The following is a 19,765-nucleotide window of genomic DNA, read 5'->3' as shown; positions in this document are numbered from 1 at the left end:
CCAAAAATTAATCTCATGTGGCATTACGTTTGATGGAACATCGTATGGGTCTCACTCAGTTGGTGACACGGCATTTCCTAATGTATTTCTTATTTTCAATATTTTCGTAGCCTTCTTTAATTTTAGTATTTTTAATATTAATTAAATCTTTTTTTCATTTTTTTATTTATTGGAGGCTTTTAATTATTGTCGAGAGATTCGAATTCAAAACCTTTTCCTCTCCGCATAATTAAGAAGACCAACCAAACCACCACCCGATTAATAATTTTTTTCACATTTAAAATTAAACTAAACCAAAATAATATAGACTAAGCTTTCAGTCCATTCCATCGATTTGTGTTGAATTTTTAATCGAACTAAATTAATGGAATTAATTTTTAACTTACTTGAATCAAATTTAATCCAATCAAATTGACAGAAATTATTTTTATATATTTGAAACTAAAATAAAATGAAACGAAATCTAAAATAATGACCAAATTTAATTAAAATTTTCCTCTTAATTGAATTGTCAAAGAACAATTTTTTTTTAAATTATTAATGTACAGTTGGGATAACAGAAATAGACTGCATTATTAAATAAATTTTTTCTATAAAAGTAGAGGTTTGAAATAATATCTTCCTCAACCTAATGTGAAAACTTGTGAAATAAAAAAAAAAAATTATAATTGAGTTTTTGTCTCATAAGGTAGGAACCATCCATGTAAATATATATAAAATTCATCTTCCATACAAGTTATCCAAAATTACTTGATTGTGATTAAGATTAGCAACAGGTCAACTATAAGCTTAAAATGCATTATCCAAATTCATTATATTTACATATTAAATATCCGAACTCGTTTAATATTAAAAATATTTTTTATTTTTATTTTAAAAAGCAGTAAATGAATAAAATTATAGAATTTATATTTTAATTTAATAAAAATATAATATTAGGTATAATTACAACATAATCATAATTAGAAAAATATATAATTTTTTTGAGAAAAATAATTTTTTAAATTATTTTTAAAATATTAATTAAACAGATAATAAATAAAAAACAGCGAGTATTTGAATCCTTAAAAGTTAGATTCGAGCCTAACGTGATTACTTCTTCCGTTCTATATGTATAGATATTCACTTTTTATTTTCCTTTGTTTCAAATATAACCCTATTTTTCTTTTTAAAAGATAATTTATTACTTAATTTTTTAATCTATTCATATTTAATACACACGTATATTCCTAAAACTTAATGAATCGTTAATACATACTGCGGTGGAAATTAAGTAAATTACGTCTCATTCGTATTATTATGGATAGACTAAAAAAAAATAATAATAATAATATAACAACAGTAAAAACTACTTTTGGGAAACACAAGATATAATACGCCGTAACGCCATAACGTTTCCTTCTCACAAGAAAAGAATGAAATACTACCGTATATCCTATTTGATTACAGAACCTAACGTGCAACGACTTGTTTATCCGGTCACACGGAGAAGGTGAACCAAACCAATCCATATATCAAAAGATATAGCTGTCATCCTCTGTCTTCTTCGTTCAAATTACAGTACTAGCTGTGTCTATTTTGTCTGTTCAAGCCCATTTGATTGTACTGTCTCTCTCAGTCTCACCCACATTTCCTTTTCTATCTCGTCTTTTTTTGAGTTCTATTTTGTTCTTTTCCATTAGTTCTATGAACTCTGTCAATCAATAAGTTGGCCTAATTAATTAATTAATTAATTTTCTTTTGTGTTACTATCAATTTAGTTAATAAAATGCTGGTCTTGCAACGTTTTGCTGCGTGATGTGTACCCATTTGTTTCTTTTCTTTCCTTTTCATTATTCTAAAATCAATGGTTTTGGGTTGAGAAGCTCATGATATGACCTGGGTTGCTACTGCAAATCTTTGGCCCTACTTGTTCAGAGTTGATATTTCCATTGATTTTGAAGGTGACAGTTTTCTTATTTGTCCTTTTTCTTGATTTTATCTTCTGGGTGGGTTGTTCATATTTTGAAGTTCTGGTTGAGAATATATTGTACTTCTCCTTCTGTTGCAGTTACTTTTCTGCTTGTTACAATCCCTTCCAGGTTTCACTATCTCAACTCTCAGTTCTTTTCCTATTAGGCGTTTTTAGTTCCGCTCTTCACATAAAAAATCTCAACTTTGCTCTCCTTTTATAATCTGGGTTTTACATATTCTGTTGAATTTGAACTTGATTTTGGAAATGGTGAATCGTGGGAAATCAAAATTGCTCATATGGGTTTTTTCAATATTGTGTTTTCTATGTGTTTCTTTAGGATATAATCCTGCAGACAACTATTTGATAGATTGTGGATCCTCCACAAATAAATCAGTTGGAGACCGTATATTTGTATCTGATAAATTTTATTCCAATCTTCTTTCAAGTTCAGACATCACTTTTGCCAATGCCAGTTCAAGTCCTACTCAATCTGCATATGACCCTTCTCTCTTCAAAACTGCAACGATATTCAATGAAGCAACCGACTACACCTTTCCAGTCAAAAAATTGGGAAGACATTGCATTCGCCTATATTTTTTCCCATTTGTGTTTAGCAACTATAACCTAAGCACTGCAAAATTTTCTGTTTCTGCAGAAAATTTCACTCTCATAAAAGAATATCAACCAAAGATTGCTCCTTTAGTTAAAGAATACTCTTTCAATGTAACTTCTGATAAGCTAGTTCTTACTTTCACTCCTTTTGCCAATTCATTTGCTTTTGTAAATGCTTTAGAAGTTTTTTCACTTCCAGATGAGCTAATTCCTTTGGGTGCCACTACCATTAGTCCTCAGGGGAACTACCAAAGTCTGCAGAATCAGGCATTAGAAACCATCGAGAGGGTTAATATGGGAAATCAAACTGTTTTTCCTCAAAATGATTCACTGTGGAGATATTGGGTGTCTGATGGTGAGTATCTTACACACACTAATATAGGAAAGTTTGTATCTAACGTCAAAGCTGTGAATTTCACTAAAGGAGGGCCAACAGAGAATATTGCTCCCTCCTCTGTCTACGGCACTGCCACTGTATTGAATTCGGAGAATGATCCTAATACAAATGCTAATGTAACATGGCTTTTTGATGTTGATCCTGGTTTTGATTATCTGGTTAGGTTCCATTTCTGTGATATTTTCAGTTTGTCATTGTCAAGATTCTACTTCAATATTTATCTAGGTTCCTCTTCAGTTATTCAATATTTTGATCTTCTTAATCGGACATCAAATATTGGTACTCCTTATTTTCTTGATGTGATCACAAGGGTAAGTGGGAGTCGTATGCTAAATGTTAGCATTGGTCCTTCTAAAGATAGTCCTTACCCAAATGCCATTCTTAATGGGTTGGAGATGATGAAAATAAGCAATTCTAAGGATAGTCTTGATGTCTTAGACTCTATTTCCTCGAAAAGTTCAAGGACAAAAGTCATTCTAGTAGTAGGCTTGGCTGTTGGATTGTCTATCATTTGTGTTTTGTCTTTAGTTCTCTTTCAGCTACATAGAAGGAGAAAGCTTGTAAACTTAAGCCATATGAGGGCAGATGATCACTTTAGCATGAATGGAGGAGATACCATATTTTCCACTTCAAAATTTGGTTACCGCTTCCCACTTGTGGCTATTCAAGAAGCTACTGATAATTTCAGTGAAAGTTTGGTTCTTGGAGTTGGTGGTTTTGGTAAGGTTTACATGGGAGTTTTGAAAGATGAGACAAGAGTAGCGGTGAAAAGAGGGACTTCTCAATCACAAGGCATAGCAGAGTTCCAAACTGAGATTGAAATGTTGTCTCAATTCAGACACAGACATTTGGTTTCTCTGATTGGATATTGTGATGAAAGAAATGAGATGATCATAATATATGAGTACATGGAGAAAGGGACTCTCAAGGATCATCTCTATGGCTCAAATCATCCGAGCTTAAGTTGGAGGCAACGGCTTGAGATATGCATTGGGGCAGCAAAAGGACTTCACTATCTTCATACTGGCTCAACAAAGGCGATAATACACCGTGATGTAAAGTCTGCAAACATATTATTAGATGAAAATTTTATGGCCAAGGTTGCTGATTTTGGCCTTTCAAAGACTGGTCCTGAAATTGATCAGTCACATGTTAGTACAGCAGTGAAAGGAAGCTTTGGATACCTCGATCCGGAGTACTTAATCAGACAACAACTAACAGAGAAATCTGATGTTTATTCCTTTGGAGTAGTTATGTTTGAAGTTCTTTGTGGAAGAACTGTTATCGATCCATCGCTGCCAAGAGAAAAGGTAAATTTAGTTGAATGGGCATTGAAATGTCAAAGGAGAGGGCTACTGAAAGAAATTGTGGACCCTCGTCTTGAAGGTCAAATAAAACCAGAATCTTTGAAGAAGTTTGGAGAGATAGCAGAGAAATGTTTGGCAGAATGCGGCATTGATAGACCTTCGATGGGAGATGTGTTGTGGAATTTGGAGTATGCACTTCAAATTCAAGGGACTGAAGAGAAATCTAGCCAGTATAGTGAGCAGACTGGACAATTTAATCGCGCCAATAGCTTTGAGGCTAGTGTATCTGCTGCACAAGTCAGCATAGGAAGTATAGGGGATATTGCTGGTGTTTCAATGAGCAAAGTTTTTGCACAAATGGTGAGAGAGGAAATGAGATAGACTTGCAGTGAAGCCAAGCCGTATACTCTACAACAAAGTACAAGCTATCACTCTATCTAATCATAAATACTGCAAAAACTGAGATTAGAAATGTATAATGTACAGGAGTGAATTCAAATTTGTTGCTAGTTTGGCTGCAATTTTTTGGAATTAGTTAGGTTTATTTGTATCCATTAGCCTATTTGTGTTTCTAGTTGTTCTTGATTTCAGATTTGTGCTCTTATATGTGACCTATTCTTTATTTGGGAAAGAATTTCCTCTCTTGATGTGTGATCATCCTGATTGCATAAATTTGAAGCGTCATGGCTAGTGTTATTCTTATGTAATCTCACTGTCATTTTCCTATACACTTAAATATGCTATTTCTTAGGAAAAAAGAAAAAGAAAGAAAGAAAGAAAGAAAAGAAGCAGAATATTAAAGAATCACTAATGGGTCTTAAATGCAGTCTGCATTGCATACAATATGCTCTAGTAAAATTACCTTCAAGTGAGGAAGGTCATTAGAAGAAATGTTGGGGTATTTGATGGTGTGCAAAATAAGTAAACAAGTTCAGTTCTCTCCGAAACGACCAAAAGGTTTTATAATGTGAAATATTTTTCTTTGGAATTGAATTAAGTAAAGATTATAGTTTAACTATATTAACTATATTTTCATTGGAAAATGATCAAGTAAAAATATAAAGCCTCATAAATATGAAATAATAATATTAATTTTGTTTCGTTTTGGCTTAACTTTAAGAAACTCGAAACCAATAGCCGACAATGGTCGTTGATAGCTAGTAGGTGGTGGGTGCTGATAGTAGTTAGTTGATGAATGTTTAGTTAGTGTTAAAATATAAAATAACCATAAGGTATAATTATTTTTGTACATTATGATAATATGTATATTTTTAATTTTTTAAGTGAATGTTATCTTTTATTTTAATGTCTTATATAAATAAAAAATATTAATTAAATTTCTTTATAATAATATTTAATATAATTATAAATAAAAAGATCACATAAAAATATTAATTTGAAAAAATATTAGTAACTATTTTATAATGTTAATGAAGAATATTCGAAGGCCCAACAAAGCCGAAGCAAGCAAGAAGACGCAAACAGCACGAAGGTCTGAAAGGAGTGGACTAGTTAGTTATAGTACAGCCCAAAAAATAAGCTGACTGAGACTCAGAGTGAGAACTGCCTCCTATTCGTTTGGGTCTAACTCTAACACAGAGTTGTCTGTTCCCAGAAAAAAAAGGAAAAAAAAAAAAAAAAAGAAAAGAAAATTCTTTAATTCAATCAATGTTCTTCGTGTCTCTGTTACTGTCACTTTCTGTATGCCTCCCAAGTGAGTGTCTCAAGTAGCAATCTTTGAATCTTGAGGAGCAATAACTGCATTTCTTCATGAAATATCTTACTTTCTTGAGTTCTTTTCCTTCTTTAATTGTCTGTTCTACACATATGGCCCTTTGGTGGGTTCTATTATCAACTTGCCTAAAACCCTAAAAACCCCATCTGGTGATATTTAGACAACCAGTAAAGTTCCGTTTTTCTTTCAATTCTTTCTCTGCCAGTTACTATGTTCCTAATTTGAAGGTAAACATTTCATTTTTCAATATTTTCTTGCTTTTTTATGTTCAATACTCATTATCATTTTGGTCACTGCATCTAGCAATTCAAGAAGTAAGAATAATAGAAAATGGAACTAATCTATTCCAAGGTTTTTGCTCTAGTTCTTGCTCGTCTTTTGTTATTAGTTGTAAACCAACAACACCACAATTTATATATATTTTTAAAATCTGTGCGCTTGATTTAATTGTTGAATCTTTTTGAAGGGTTTGTACTACTGGCTCTTGGATTACTATAATATTTGAGTTCAAGGTATATATATATATTTGTTTTAAGTGTGATTAATGACACAAGTACCTTCAAAAAACATATGGATGAGGAGGCAGCAATGCCCTTGTGGTGATTGGAAGTGTTATATTACTCATGAAGGAGATACTGAGGAGACATCAATTGCATCCCATTTGGTAAAAAATGACACCTTTCAATCTGAGGCTATGGTTGCCCCATATGTAGGAATGGTCTTTAAGAGTGATGATGATGCCTTTGAGTATTATGGAAATTTTGCTAGGAGAAATGGGTTTTCCATTAGGAAAGAAAGGTCTAGATTGAGCCCTCAATTAGGTATTTATAAACGTGATTTTGTTTGTTATCGTTCTGGATTTGCACCAGCTAGGAAAAAGTCTACTGGGGAACACCATAGAGATAGGAAATCAGTGAGATGTGGATGTGATGCAAAAATGTATTTGTCAAAGGAAGTTGTTGAAGGGGTTTCTCAATGGTTTGTGGTGCAATTCAGCAATGTACATAATCATGAGCTTTTGGAAGATGACCAAGTGCGGCTACTTCCTGCATACCGAAAAATTCACGAGGCAGATCAAGAGAGAATTTTATTGCTTTCAAAAGCTGGGTTTCCAATACATCATATAGTGAAGATGCTAGAACTAGAAAAGGGGATTCAAGGTGGACAATTGCCTTTCCTGGAGAGGGATGTTAGGAATTTTGTTCAAAACCGCAAGAAAATTGTTCAAGAGAATGATGCTTTACTCGCTGAAAAGAGGGAAAATGATACCATGGAACTGCTTGAGGCATGCAAGGCTACAAAAGAAGTGGATGAAGAGTTTGTTTATGATTATACAGTAGACGAGAATGATAAGGTTGAGAACATTGCATGGTCTTATGGTGACTCTGTTCGAGCCTATTCATTATTTGGTGATGTGGTTTATTTTGATACTAGTTATCGCTCAATCACATATGGTATGCTTTTCGGAGCATGGCTTGGAATTGAAAATAATGGGAAAACCATATTTTTTGGTTGTGCTCTATTGCAGGATGAAACACCCCGTTCCTCTATTTGGGCTCTGCAGGTTGGTTACATTAATCTTCTGACTTGATTTTAGGCATCTTCGTGTGTATATGTTTCTTCCTCATGATTATCATTTTGTTTTGCATTTGTTGTAGGCTTTTATCCATCTTATGAAAGGAAAATTCCCACAGACAATTCTAACTGACCTTGATATGGGGCTTAAGGATGCCATAAGCAGCGAATTACCCAGCACTAAACATGTTATATCTATATGGAATATTCTACCCAAGGTATACAGTTGGTTTTCTCTTCCTCTTGGCACTCGATTTCAAGAATTTAAATCGAAGTTTGACGAGTTATATCATATTGAGAGCATAGAGGAGTTTGATCTTCATTGGAGTCAAATGGTTTCCATGTTTGGACTTGGTTCAGATAAACACATTTCTTTGCTCAATTCACTTCGGGCATCCTGGGTTTTATCCTATGTGAGAGGTAACTTTCTTGCTCGAATGGAAACATCAGCATATTCGAAGTCTGTGGATGAATTTTTGAAAGGAGTGTGCAGTGCACAAACATGTTTGCGTAGCTTCTTTGAGCAAGTATGCCGATTTCAAATATTGTCTAGTAGCCTATCAATGAAAATTCACTTTGTTAATTGTTTTTTACTTTTCTTGATACTGATGCAGGTTGGTATCTCTGCCAATTTTCAGAACCAGACACGTCGAGAGATACAATATACTCTTATGAAGACATGCATGCCTATTGAGGAGCATGCGCGCAGTATTCTTACACCTTTTGCCTTCAGTGCTTTACAACATGAATTGGTGTTAGCAATGCAGTATGCTTTATCTGAAATTGCCAACGGATCATGTCTAGTACATCACTTCAAGAAGATGGATGGAGAGAATTTTGTTGTATGGATATCAGAAGATGATCAGATTCATTGTTCCTGTAAAGAATTTGAATCTTCAGGGATATTGTGCAGACATGCTCTTCGTGTATTCATACAGAAAAACTACTTTCAGCTTCCTGAAAATTATTATCTAAGCAGATGGCGACGGGGAAGCTCTCTAGTTTTCTATGATGATCAATATACTCATAGTAACAACGAAGAGTGGCTTCGGGAATATCAGTCCTTGACTGAAACCCTGTTTGCAGAGTCATCAATCACAAAGGAGCGCACAGACTTTGTTCGTAGGGAACTTCCAAAAGAATTGACAAGAATTCTTAATGAGGTTAGAGAGATGCCTGAGAGTGATGGGGTTGCTATGGATATGACACCCTCGCCAACTGGTTAGTTCAAGAATTGGTGGAAACTCAATGTGGTAAAAATTTAGGGGAGTACATGATGAAAGGCGGTGAAAGGTCCAAAATATGTGTGCATTCTCATTGTTCACTTTCACTTGGAAAAATAGCACAAATTGTTGTTTACATGGAACTAGTCTCTTTTGTTTTCCTTCATGGAAAACTACTAAGCTGCAAAGAATGTGAATTGGAGCAAAATGGATTAACCTAAGGTGTTGTACTCTTGTAAAATATAAAAAGATGTGTTTTTCACTCACTGAAATAACTAATCAAAGTGGCGGTCTTGACTTAGTTTGTTCTCATCCTGATTTCTATTTCTTTTTCCTCTATCAAAATCCAATTCTCTTTTACCACTTTGGAATTTACTTTAAATCTTGAAGACAGAGAATGTTATGCAATGCATAATTCCATGCTTGCTCTGGCAATGGTCATTTCTTCTCATTGTTAAAATTGTGTAAGCTATGGTTTTTGACTTAGTGGTTGATTCGATGTAAGAAAGGGAAGAAGATGAAAGTGACAGAGGAAGAAGTTACAAGAAAAGGCTCTTTACGCCTCCCAAATCATTGCATAATGCAGATGTTTGGGCATGTTCATAAATTTGCTGCACTCTAGGATAAATTGCACTGAGAAGAAGCTCTCTAAAGTCCCATTGAAACTTTATCAGCTGCATTTCCGGCAGAATCAAGTTGCGAAGTGCTCGCAGTTCTTAACATAAGATTAGACTGGCCGAGCCCATTGGACCTTCTCTTTTATTTTCCACCTTTTTTTGTTTTTCGTTTTTCCAGGACAAGGCTTCTGTTATTTTTAATAAAAATTTCATCTTGTTTGATTTTTTTTTTTTTTTCCAATTCCTATCAGGAAAAGGCTTCTGTTATTTTTAATTAAAATTTTATCTTGTTTTATTGTCTTTTCCAATTCCTACTTAGTAAAGGAGACAGTCCTAAATTTTGATTTATTTATCTTTTCCTAATTCCAATCGGAAATCCCACAAAACCTCATATATAATCCTATCCATTGGTGAAATACATACACTATCGCATTAACTTTTTTTACAGAAGAAAGAAGAAGATGAGTCAACAATCTCACGAGGACGAGCAACAAGAATTATGGGAAGAACAATCTCAAGACGAGGAGCAACAAGAATTATTGGAAGAGCTATTGGAAGCTTATATTGATTATCACCAGCAACTTTTAGAGCAAGAACTAGGCTTACAACAACCCCAAGCAACAGTTGATTACTCACAATTCATGTCGTTCTTGACTCCTGACAAGTCGTTTTTTACACCATGGAGTTGGAACACTAATGCTGAAGAAGAATCCAATAATGAAGAAGAACAGAGGATAATATTGCAGCCGGGTTCTTTCTTCAGTCAAGATGTGATTTGGCAGGTGCCTTACGTGGAGCCTAAGGAAAGTTCAGACCAACTCGAAGTCCTTCAATGGATATTTGATCATTATTAGAGATAGAACTATATTTTGTATTACATGAAAATAGGAAAAAATAAACTCTTTTATTACATGAAAATAGGAAGTAGCTTGTGACTTCTCTCTTGTTAAAAGGATATATGGAAAGGAAACAGGCCATGAATTCAACAAGCATTTATTTTATACTGTCCAGTGAAAAATTTTTCAAATATAGTAAAAAATGAAAGATTTTTCTTTAAAAAAAACAAGAATCTGAATATCACCGGTTCGATTCGCAGACTCTATCCGGCTCGGTTCAATTAAGAAAACAGAACAAATATCCCATAACATATCTGGTCCGTTGCTCTCATCAAACTCTCTACGTATCACTCTCCCAGAGACGATAAGAGAGAGAGAGAGAGAGAGAGAGAGTGAGTGTGTGTGAGAAACCTGTGAGAGAGAAACCCTAGCCATGGATCGCTCCTCCGATAAGGATAAATCCTCCAAACGCTCCCGGGATGATCGGGACCGCGGCTCCGCCAAAGACCACCGTGACCGCCGGTCCCGAGATTCCGATTCTTCCCATCGCCACCACCGATCTGAGCGGGAAAGCCATCGGGACCACCATAAATCTTCTTCAAGGCGTGAGGATCGGGAGAGCTCGCGAGACCGCGAATCTAAGCGGGAGCGCTCGTACGACCCTAGAGAGGATAGGGAGGGGAGTAGGGATAGGCGCGAACGGTCCAACGAGCTGCGAAACGATCACAAATCCTCATCGAGGCGGGAGGAACGAGAGCGGTCTTGGGAGAGGTCCTACGATCTGAGAGAAGAGAGAGATGGACGCGAGAGGTCTGAGGATTTGGAGTATGAAGCTAGAAGAAAGAGGAAAGAAAGAGGAGATAGCGAGGATAGGGTTCTCGAGATGGAGAAGAGGCCTAGGGTTTCGGGGGAGAAGAGAGAGAGGAGGAGATTTGGGGATAAAGTAAAAGAGGAAGAAAATACTGATAACAATGATAATAATTTCACTATTGAAAATGAAAAGGGAGTGCAATCAATTGGGATTAAAGTTAAAGAAGAAGTTAATGGTGAGTCGACTGATGATGGTACTACCAATGGCGGCCTTGCAACTGAGAATGTAAGTGTTCTCCCATTCTAAGTTTTGTTTCAGTAGGATTTTGCTCTCTTTTCTTTTTTTTTTTTTTTTTTTTTTTTTTTTTTTTTTTTTTGATAATATTCACTTGCTGCGAATGTTAGTTTTCTTGGGTAAATCGGAATAGGCAGGTACCATTTTGGAAAATTCATCTTATATGCTTAAGGTCTACTATGTTGTGGAAATCTCATCTTTTGCTCCTTTTTTGGTTTTAGATCTCTGTAAGAATTTGTTCTTTGCCCCATCTATTGTGATCTAGTCAGTTTATTTTCTTTTCTTTACTTTTTATTTAATGGGTAATCTATATATATGAAATTTGAACTTTCCCGAGTTGCATTTCCTATTCTGAATGCTTGTCTTGCTTACAAGTCAATAGAGTAGATACTTGTAGTTTAAGAAGGACTGGCAGTTTCTTTGATTTGCTGCTGAACGCTCTTTACCTCGTCTACCTGGATGGAGGTAGAAAGGAACTGGGCTATAACCTTTTGCTTTGTAAGTGGTTTTTCATTTCACATGCTTTACGCACATAATGCAGCCTGCGATACCACTAGTTTTCTTATACGCCTTTCATTAATTATGTTTTATGTATCATTTTTGCATTTGCTTTTTGCTTGTTGTTTGAAACATTTGGATCCAATTTAATGCACAATTCAAACATGTCTAAAAGCTTTGAATTTCCCAAAGGATTGATGCTTTTTCCTTTTCTTGTAAGCTTATTTACCTCTATTATAGCACTTATCCTATTTTTTTCTGACTCTCTTCATTCTTTTTTCTCCTTTTTGATACACTTGTGTGTTGACATGTGAATTTATTCTTCCATCCTTGTAGGGTGTTGCCCTGGAATCATCCACTAAGACAACTAGCCTTGTGCATGAGAATTCTATTGCCCTTGTTCATCCTCTTCCTATCAAGGTATCTTCAATTTCAAAAAAAAATGAAAATAAGGGAGTTAGTATTACCAGATCTCATGAGGTTCCTGGAAAATCTAGTACAGATGGGACATCTTCAGCTGCTGGGAAAAGTGGAAGTCTATCCCTTGATGCTTTAGCAAAAGCTAAAAAAGCTTTACAAATGCAGAAGGAACTGTCTGAGAAGTTGAAGAAGATGCCACTTGTAAGTTCTTAACTACGCTATATATATATATATATATATATATATATACACACCCCACCATGCGTTAACTTTTGTTAAATCTGTTGATGCAGTTGAGCAAGGGTGCTACCTCAAGGTCAGATAATAAAGCACCATCCACAGTAAAGGAGGAAAACATACAGTCTTCTGGTACTGGAGCAACACAGGGGCTAGCTCCATCAACATCCACTAATGCTATTTCAGCAGTGACATTGAGTTCATTGGCTTCTGGTAAGCCACCTGCAAGTGGCATGGCATCTCTTCCTGGACTTGCTAGCATACCCAATATCGAAGCTGTTAAACGCGCACAGGAGCTTGCTGCTAAAATGGGATTCAGGCAGGATCCTGAGTTTGCTCCTCTTATAAACTTGTTCCCTGGTCAGGTGCCAGCAGAAGTTTCAGTGCCACAGAAGCCTACCAAGGCTCCTGTTCTTCGTATAGATGCACTTGGTCGTGAAATAGATGAACATGGAAACATTGTGAACCTTACTAAACCAAGCAACCTTAGCACGTTAAAAGTATGCTTAATATCAACTTTTTTTTTAAAAAAAAATAAAATAAAATAACACTGATTAGGTTTGCATTTGTGGACGGTCATATTTGGTATTGATTCTTATTATGGCAATTATTTCCAGGTTAACATCAACAAGCAGAAAAAGGATGCGTTTCAGATTCTTAAACCTGAATTGGATGTTGATCCTGAATCAAATCCTCACTATGATCCAAGTATGGGCATAAATAAGGCTAAGCTTTTGAGGCCCAAACGAATGAGTTTTCAGTTTGTAGAAGAAGGCAGATGGTCAAAGGAAGCTGAAATGATGAAATTGAAGGTACTTCTTGCCACTTTACACTGTCAATATCACTTTATCTGCTATTTACCTGTATTCGTGGTTTCCATTTGCTAATTACAGAGTAAATTTGGAGAAGAAAGGGCAAAAGATATAAAGGCTAGACAAGCACTACATGCAAAGGCAAAAGCAGCTCCTGATATAAATCCCAATTTAATAGAGGTATCAGAGAGAGTTATAATTAAAGAAAAGCCCAAGGAACCAATTCCTGAAATTGAGTGGTGGTAAGTTGATAATATGTGATAATCATTCAATTTAATCTGGAATTGAATCACACCTTTTGTCATAGATGCATTGACCATAATTATTCATTAGTATTTTGCTTGTACCAAGTGACTCTTTAACTTGGCCTTTAGTGCGTTATGAGGGGATAAGAGTTTGAATGATTCCCTTTTGGGGATACAATTGTGGTTTTAGCGAGTGATTGGTTGTGTGCTTGTGTCTGGTGGATTGCATAGGCTGGGGATTAATACATTCTCATTGAGAGAGAGATGGGGGTTATCTGTGATAGTATTTTGTCTATATTTCTTACAAGAACAACCTGGATCCTTCTGTGATCTGCAATATTTTTAACCATGCTTGATCAAAAATATAATTGAATTGGTTTTCATTGTTCTACCTTTTTTGTTTGTGCTTCTTCTTGGTCCTGTGTTTTTGGTGTTTTTTTTTTTCCACCCCCTCATATTTATTGTTGGCAAGACTAAAACTGATTAAGGCTGAATTTCAGGGATGCTTCACTTTTGCCAAGTGGTAACTATAGTGGAATTGATGGGGGTAATATACGTGACAAGTTGAAAATGGAGAAGATCACAATCTATGTAGAGCACCCACGTCCCATTGAGCCTCCTGCTGAGCCAGCTCCTCCTCCACCTCAGCCTTTGAAGCTAACGAAGAAGGAACAGAAGAAGCTCCGCACTCAGCGTCGTTTGGCTCGGGAAAAAGATAAGCAGGAGATGATTAGGCAAGGCTTGATTGAACCCCCAAAACCTAAAGTAAAGATGAGCAACTTAATGAAGGTTCTGGGCTCTGAAGCTACTCAAGATCCCACAAGACTTGAGAAGGAAATCCGCAGTGCAGCTGCTGAGCGTGAACAAGCTCATATTGACAGGAATGTTGCGCGTAAGCTCACTCCTGCTGAGCGTCGTGAGAAGAAGGAGAGAAAGCTCTTTGATGATCCGAATACTTTGGAAACTGTTGTTTCTGTGTATAGAATCAATGACCTTTCACACAAGAAGACCCGCTTCAAAGTAGATGTTAATGCTCAGGAGAACCGCTTGACTGGCTGTGCTGTCATTTCTGAAGGAATGAATGTCGTGGTTGTCGAAGGAGGAACCAAATCCATTAAGAGGTATGGGAAGCTAATGCTTAGGCGGATTAACTGGGCTGAGGCTGTAGGAGGAGATGATGAAGAAGAAGAAGAAAAAGAAGAAGATGACAACAAGGAGAAGCCTGTGAACAAATGCGTATTGGTGTGGCAAGGTAGTGTTGCCAAATCAAGCTTCAATAGGTTTTCTGTACATGAATGTGTCACGGAGGCTGCAGCTCGGAAAGTGTTTGCCGATGCTGGTGTTGCCCACTATTGGGATCTTGCTGTCAACTTCTCTGATGATTAAATGTGAGTGGCTGCTTCCATTAAATTTTCTTGGTTGCTAGTATTTTTATTGAAGTTGACCTACTTGAAACATTTTAATAGCAGACTGAAATTACTTCTGTCAACAAATTTTCATTAGAGGTATGTTGCTTAAAGGTTTCTGTAAATTCAAGTTCCATATGTTTCGATCATGCTATCTGTGTGCTTAAGTTTATCTTGGTCTGAGTATGTTCGACTGGCTGGCCAGGGTCACACCTGTTTTAAGTCTAGAATGAGTCTCTTCGTTAAAAAGTTGACATGTTGGATATAAAATGGTTTGTTATCCTTACAATTATGTTTGTATCTCCCTCTTCTTCCCGTTCGTCTATTTGTAGCTTTCAAAACAATGATTTTACCCTTTTCATTGTTTTCATAATCTATAGACAAATGGGTAGAATAGAGAAATGAGCATAATTGTTGAGGCTTAAAAAAGTGGGTTCTTTTGGTGAATTGTTCTCAAAAGTCTGATAAATTTCTTTTTACTGTGAATTTTTAAGTTATCAATGGAAATTTAAGAATATGAACATAGTTTGCAAATGAATGGTATGGATGGCTTAGTTGGATCTTTTATAGTAAGTTGCATTTTTACTAATTTCTACTAATAATTTATACTAGTTTCTACTAATTTTTTGCCTTTACCATTTTTTCTTTTTTCTTTTTCTTGTAACATCATTCTACCGCGTCAAGAAACTAATTTTTTGCTTTAACAGTATATAAAATACATCTAAATTTAGATTTATACTAATGTATACTAATATTTCTTTTTTTTTTTTTTAATCTCCGTCAACATCGTAAAGCCACATGTCATAGAGTTCATGTTTTACTTTAGTTTTATATAAATGTATAGATAGATAAAACTACTTAAATATATATGAAATTTAGTGTTTTATGTCCTCTAGGATGGCCGTTTGATTTAATTGTTCATGCTAGCTGCGTAGCCAGTGCTAATAGTGGTTAGCAACATACTACCTGATAACTGCATAGCCAGTGACCAATAGTGGTTTTGTGATGAATATAGATGGTTTTTTTGATTTTAATCAAATCCGGAATGCGAAATTCACTGGCCGGAGTGTTTAAATAGGTTACATATCTAGGATTTGAATTAAGACCCCTAGTCAAGGGAGAAGAGATAACTGTCATTTCATTTCACCCTGCGAGGGTATATGTTTAATAAAATTTTAGTAACATTGCTGTTGAAATACAAAATGACTATTAAAGACATAATTATTTAATAAATTATTATCACATAATTTTATTTTTTATTTTAATGTGTTATATAAATAAAAATATTAATTAAGTTTTTAATATTTAATTGTTACTTTTTTTTTTGTGTGAAGATAATAGTTACTTTATTATAATAAAATGATATATAAAAATATTAGTTTGGAAGAAAAAAATAATAGTCATTACTTTTATAATGTTGAAATAATACTCCATCTGTTTCAAAATAAGTCGTTTAAGTTTCTGCATAAGGATTAAGGAAAATATTATTTTTCTAAATTATTACAAATTTAAGGATAATTTGATCAAATTATACTTTATTTCAAAACTAATAGTTGCTTGGAAAGTATTTATTGTATTTAGTGTAAATAAGGGTAATATTGAAAAAATATTATTTATTAGTTTTTGAAATACACAAAATGATTTATATTCTGACATAAAATAATAAATAAAAAACGACTTATATTTCAAGAGAGAGAGAGTATTCCATTGCAGTAGTTACGGTGTTGTTGAAAACGCATTAGGAGAACTGTTACGAGCTATCTCAGATATTTGGAACCTCTTTAAGCTCTGGCTATGAGACGCTGTCTAAAGTGGCTTCAAATAAATTTCATGGCTCCGGATTCTCAAAGTTTGGTTTCTCTTTTAACATCATCTTCTTTAGATTTATCTGAATTAGGCATTGTGATTCAAGATTGTAGAACTCTTTTAGGGCAAAGATCGAATATTTTTCTAAGACAGATTAGGCGGCAAGTAAATATAAGAACTCACGTATTACGTTAAAGATAATATTTCTCCTTACTTGTTATCAATTTATAACTCTTATTAATAAAAAATAATTTATTTTTAAATAAAATTCAAACATAATATGTATACGAATCAATTAATAATATATATATATAAAAACTCTAAAATACAGCGAATGAAAACAACAGTTAATGCAATTGCGGATTAAAATTCTTATTAAACACTTCCAACCTAGTTTTTTTTTTTTTTTTTTTTTTGGGGGGGGGGGGGGTAAATTAGCCAGAGCTTGCATAAATTGGCAAAGACCGAATGCCCTTAAAGAGACGAATTTGGAACTTTAAAGTATGATTAGATGGCCTTAGTTAGAGCAAGCATATTTGGTCAAATTGACCGAATTGATAAATTATTAACTCTATTTAATTGTTAATGCAGTTCGGTTTCAATTTTCGTAGAAAAATTAAAATTTTTTCCAATTTCATTCGGCTTTTTGTGAAGCTAATAAAAGATATAAATTCAAAATTATTAAAAAAAGATTAAACGGAGTTGATCAAATTGATTCAATTTTATTTTATACACTCTTAATTTGCTTTAATTTTTATTGAAAATAAAATTTTGATTTATTCAAATTATTTTGATTTAATTTAAAGCTTTTACTAGTACACGGAAAATAAAAAAAAATTAATTTATTCAATTCATTTACATATTAAAATATATAATAGTGTTGTAAAATTATATATTTCAATTACTTATTATTGATTATTTACTTAAAACTTAATAATAAAAAAATTAGAATTCTAGATTGATTGGATACATACATGATGTTAAATTTATTCAAAAGAAATAGATTTGATATTATAATTCGTGATTCTATTTTAATATTTTTTAAAAATTATTATCAAATTAAATTGATTGAATTTTAAAATTATAATAATTTATTTAAAATTTTAAATACTAATTGTTATTTTCACTGTAATTCCTGTAAATTGAAAAGTTATTATTTCTTTTCTACAGAAGGTTATTATCTATATTTATTATTTTACTGTCATTTATATTATTTTCATTAAGAAAAATTTTGACCATATATAATATCTTTGTTTGTGTAATTATTCTATTTTTACGTACTTTAAAATCATGTTTAATTTTTTACTAATAGTTGTTTTAATACTAGAGTCGTGTTTGACAATAACTTTTTAAGTAGTTTTTAGCGTTTTATAAAAAACTACTCAAACAGTTAATAAAACAGTTCATTTTGCTGAACATGACCTAAAATGTTTTAATAGTTGTTAGTGGTTAGCTATTAGCTTTTAGTCGGTAGCTATTTATATAACGTTTTAAATTAAAAATATTCGATAAAAATGGTTGTTTAACTTAAAATGACAAAAAAATATATTATATGTTTAATTACCTGAATTAGAAGAAAATAATAGGTATGGTTGTTAAAAAAATTTAATTAATCCTCTATAAAACGCTAAATGTTAAAATGTTTAACATTTTATAAAAAGCTTCCTCATCCTGTCAAAATTATTATAAATATTATGTTTATATATACAATTAAACTAGTTGTTACCAAACAAGGTCGAAATGACAAATATATTTTAGCTCTTTATGAAAAAATCCTGGCTCCGTCACTGCTTGAAAACCTGTGATACTTTTCTTAGTTAGCCATATTTTTCTTCTCTTTAGTTAATTTTTTTGTGATACTATTATTTTTGAATTGAAAATTATTACTTTTGTAATATTTTTGGATTGAAATTTCATAGATAAAAGAAATAAAAATATGATTTATAAGACTTATTATGCAAGTAATTTCATTTTGAAATAAATTAATAGAAATTAAAATTAGATTTTAATTTTTAAAATTAAAACTTATTTTAAAATAAGACTTATTATATGCTTTGAATTTGTAGAATTTGATATTCTGAAGCTAATAAATATTTTTTTTTTGAGTATTAGGAGAGGGGATTCAAACTAGGATCTATTGTTAAATCATATACGTGCTCACCACTAAATTATGTCTTGGTGTACGATAATTTTTTTTAAAAAAAAAAATAAAAAAATATTAAATAACCTTTGAATCACAAAAATTTTTAAAAATGAATTTAATAAACAAAATTTCAGAGTATAATCTCTATAACTGAAAATTTGATGAGCAACCTATTAGTAGATTTAATTAAATAATTTAATAGTTTTTAAAAAGCCATAATTTAACATTTAAAATAAATAAAATAATTAATAATTTAATTTAATTATGTAATATAAGATTATCTTAACTATAATTAAATAATACTTTATCAGGGCAAATCCTCATACTTTCAAGTCTCTTAAAAAATTTGTACAATTAAAAAAAAAAAAAAAGATAAATAATATATATTTTCATGCTAATGCACGACTTATTATGCAGGTAGTAAGTCATGGTTTTCGATATAATCAACTACGTAATGGAATGAATATTATATTACACAATTGATTGTGATGTTTGAGGAATTTTTTCTTACTTTGTAATGTAATGAACAATACAATTGAATTGAACATTATTTAAAATAATATAATAATGATTTCATCCAAAAATTTATATAATTGTCATTCCATTACAAATTTTAAAAATTGAATGCTAACCAAATTTAACTTCGAACTCTATCTTTCACTGCCACCGCTACCAGTACCACCATATTATTATTAATATAAAAGAAATACTTGAACTAAAATTATATATGGAAATTTAGTTCCATTCAACCCCCAATTGATAAACATTGTTCAATTTTTTTTTTTTTTTTGGCTAATTACTGGCTTTTAGAAAACATTAGCACATGCTTTACTCTTT

The 19,765-nt window shown here is 33.0% G+C and overlaps 3 protein-coding genes across 5 annotated transcripts; all 3 read left to right on the top strand.

The window, feature by feature from the left end:
- Positions 1 to 1,462: 1,462 nt before the first annotated feature.
- LOC105634793 (Protein kinase superfamily protein) lies at positions 1,463 to 4,927 on the top strand. The gene is made up of 2 exons (XM_012217713.4): positions 1,463 to 1,943; positions 2,051 to 4,927. Exon 2 carries the CDS (start codon positions 2,219 to 2,221, stop codon positions 4,649 to 4,651), a length of 2,433 nt encoding a protein of 810 aa, XP_012073103.1. The 5' UTR covers positions 1,463 to 1,943; positions 2,051 to 2,218; the 3' UTR covers positions 4,652 to 4,927.
- A 901-nt stretch (positions 4,928 to 5,828) lies between these two features.
- LOC105634768 (putative protein FAR1-RELATED SEQUENCE 10) lies at positions 5,829 to 9,104 on the top strand. Of its 3 annotated transcripts, XM_012217685.4 has the most exons (4): positions 5,831 to 6,232; positions 6,472 to 7,569; positions 7,664 to 8,107; positions 8,195 to 9,104. In XM_012217685.4, exons 2-4 carry the CDS (start codon positions 6,550 to 6,552, stop codon positions 8,804 to 8,806), a joined length of 2,076 nt encoding a protein of 691 aa, XP_012073075.1. In that variant the 5' UTR covers positions 5,831 to 6,232; positions 6,472 to 6,549; the 3' UTR covers positions 8,807 to 9,104. The 3 variants fall into 3 exon arrangements, with proteins under 3 accessions (XP_089579519.1, XP_012073075.1, XP_037492959.1); XM_089723393.1 differs by having other exon boundaries at positions 5,829 to 7,569; positions 8,219 to 9,104; XM_037637031.2 differs by having other exon boundaries at positions 5,831 to 7,569.
- Positions 9,105 to 10,583: 1,479 nt separating this feature from the next.
- Positions 10,584 to 15,128, top strand: LOC105634759 (Pre-mRNA-splicing factor 3). Its single transcript, XM_089723392.1, has 6 exons — positions 10,584 to 11,352; positions 12,196 to 12,480; positions 12,573 to 13,016; positions 13,134 to 13,328; positions 13,410 to 13,570; positions 14,074 to 15,128. The coding sequence occupies exons 1-6, from the start codon at positions 10,690 to 10,692 to the stop codon at positions 14,957 to 14,959; spliced, it is 2,634 nt and encodes an 877-aa protein (XP_089579518.1). The 5' UTR covers positions 10,584 to 10,689; the 3' UTR covers positions 14,960 to 15,128.
- The last annotated feature ends 4,637 nt before the right edge of the window (positions 15,129 to 19,765 follow it).

Source organism: Jatropha curcas, chromosome 6, assembly GCF_041381405.1.
Source record: "Jatropha curcas cultivar XTBG-Jc1 chromosome 6, XTBG_Jcur_1.0, whole genome shotgun sequence".
Taxonomy (NCBI): Eukaryota; Viridiplantae; Streptophyta; class Magnoliopsida; order Malpighiales; family Euphorbiaceae; genus Jatropha; species Jatropha curcas.
Note: the sequence above shows the minus strand (reverse complement) of the source record. Positions and strands in the feature narration are given on the sequence as shown.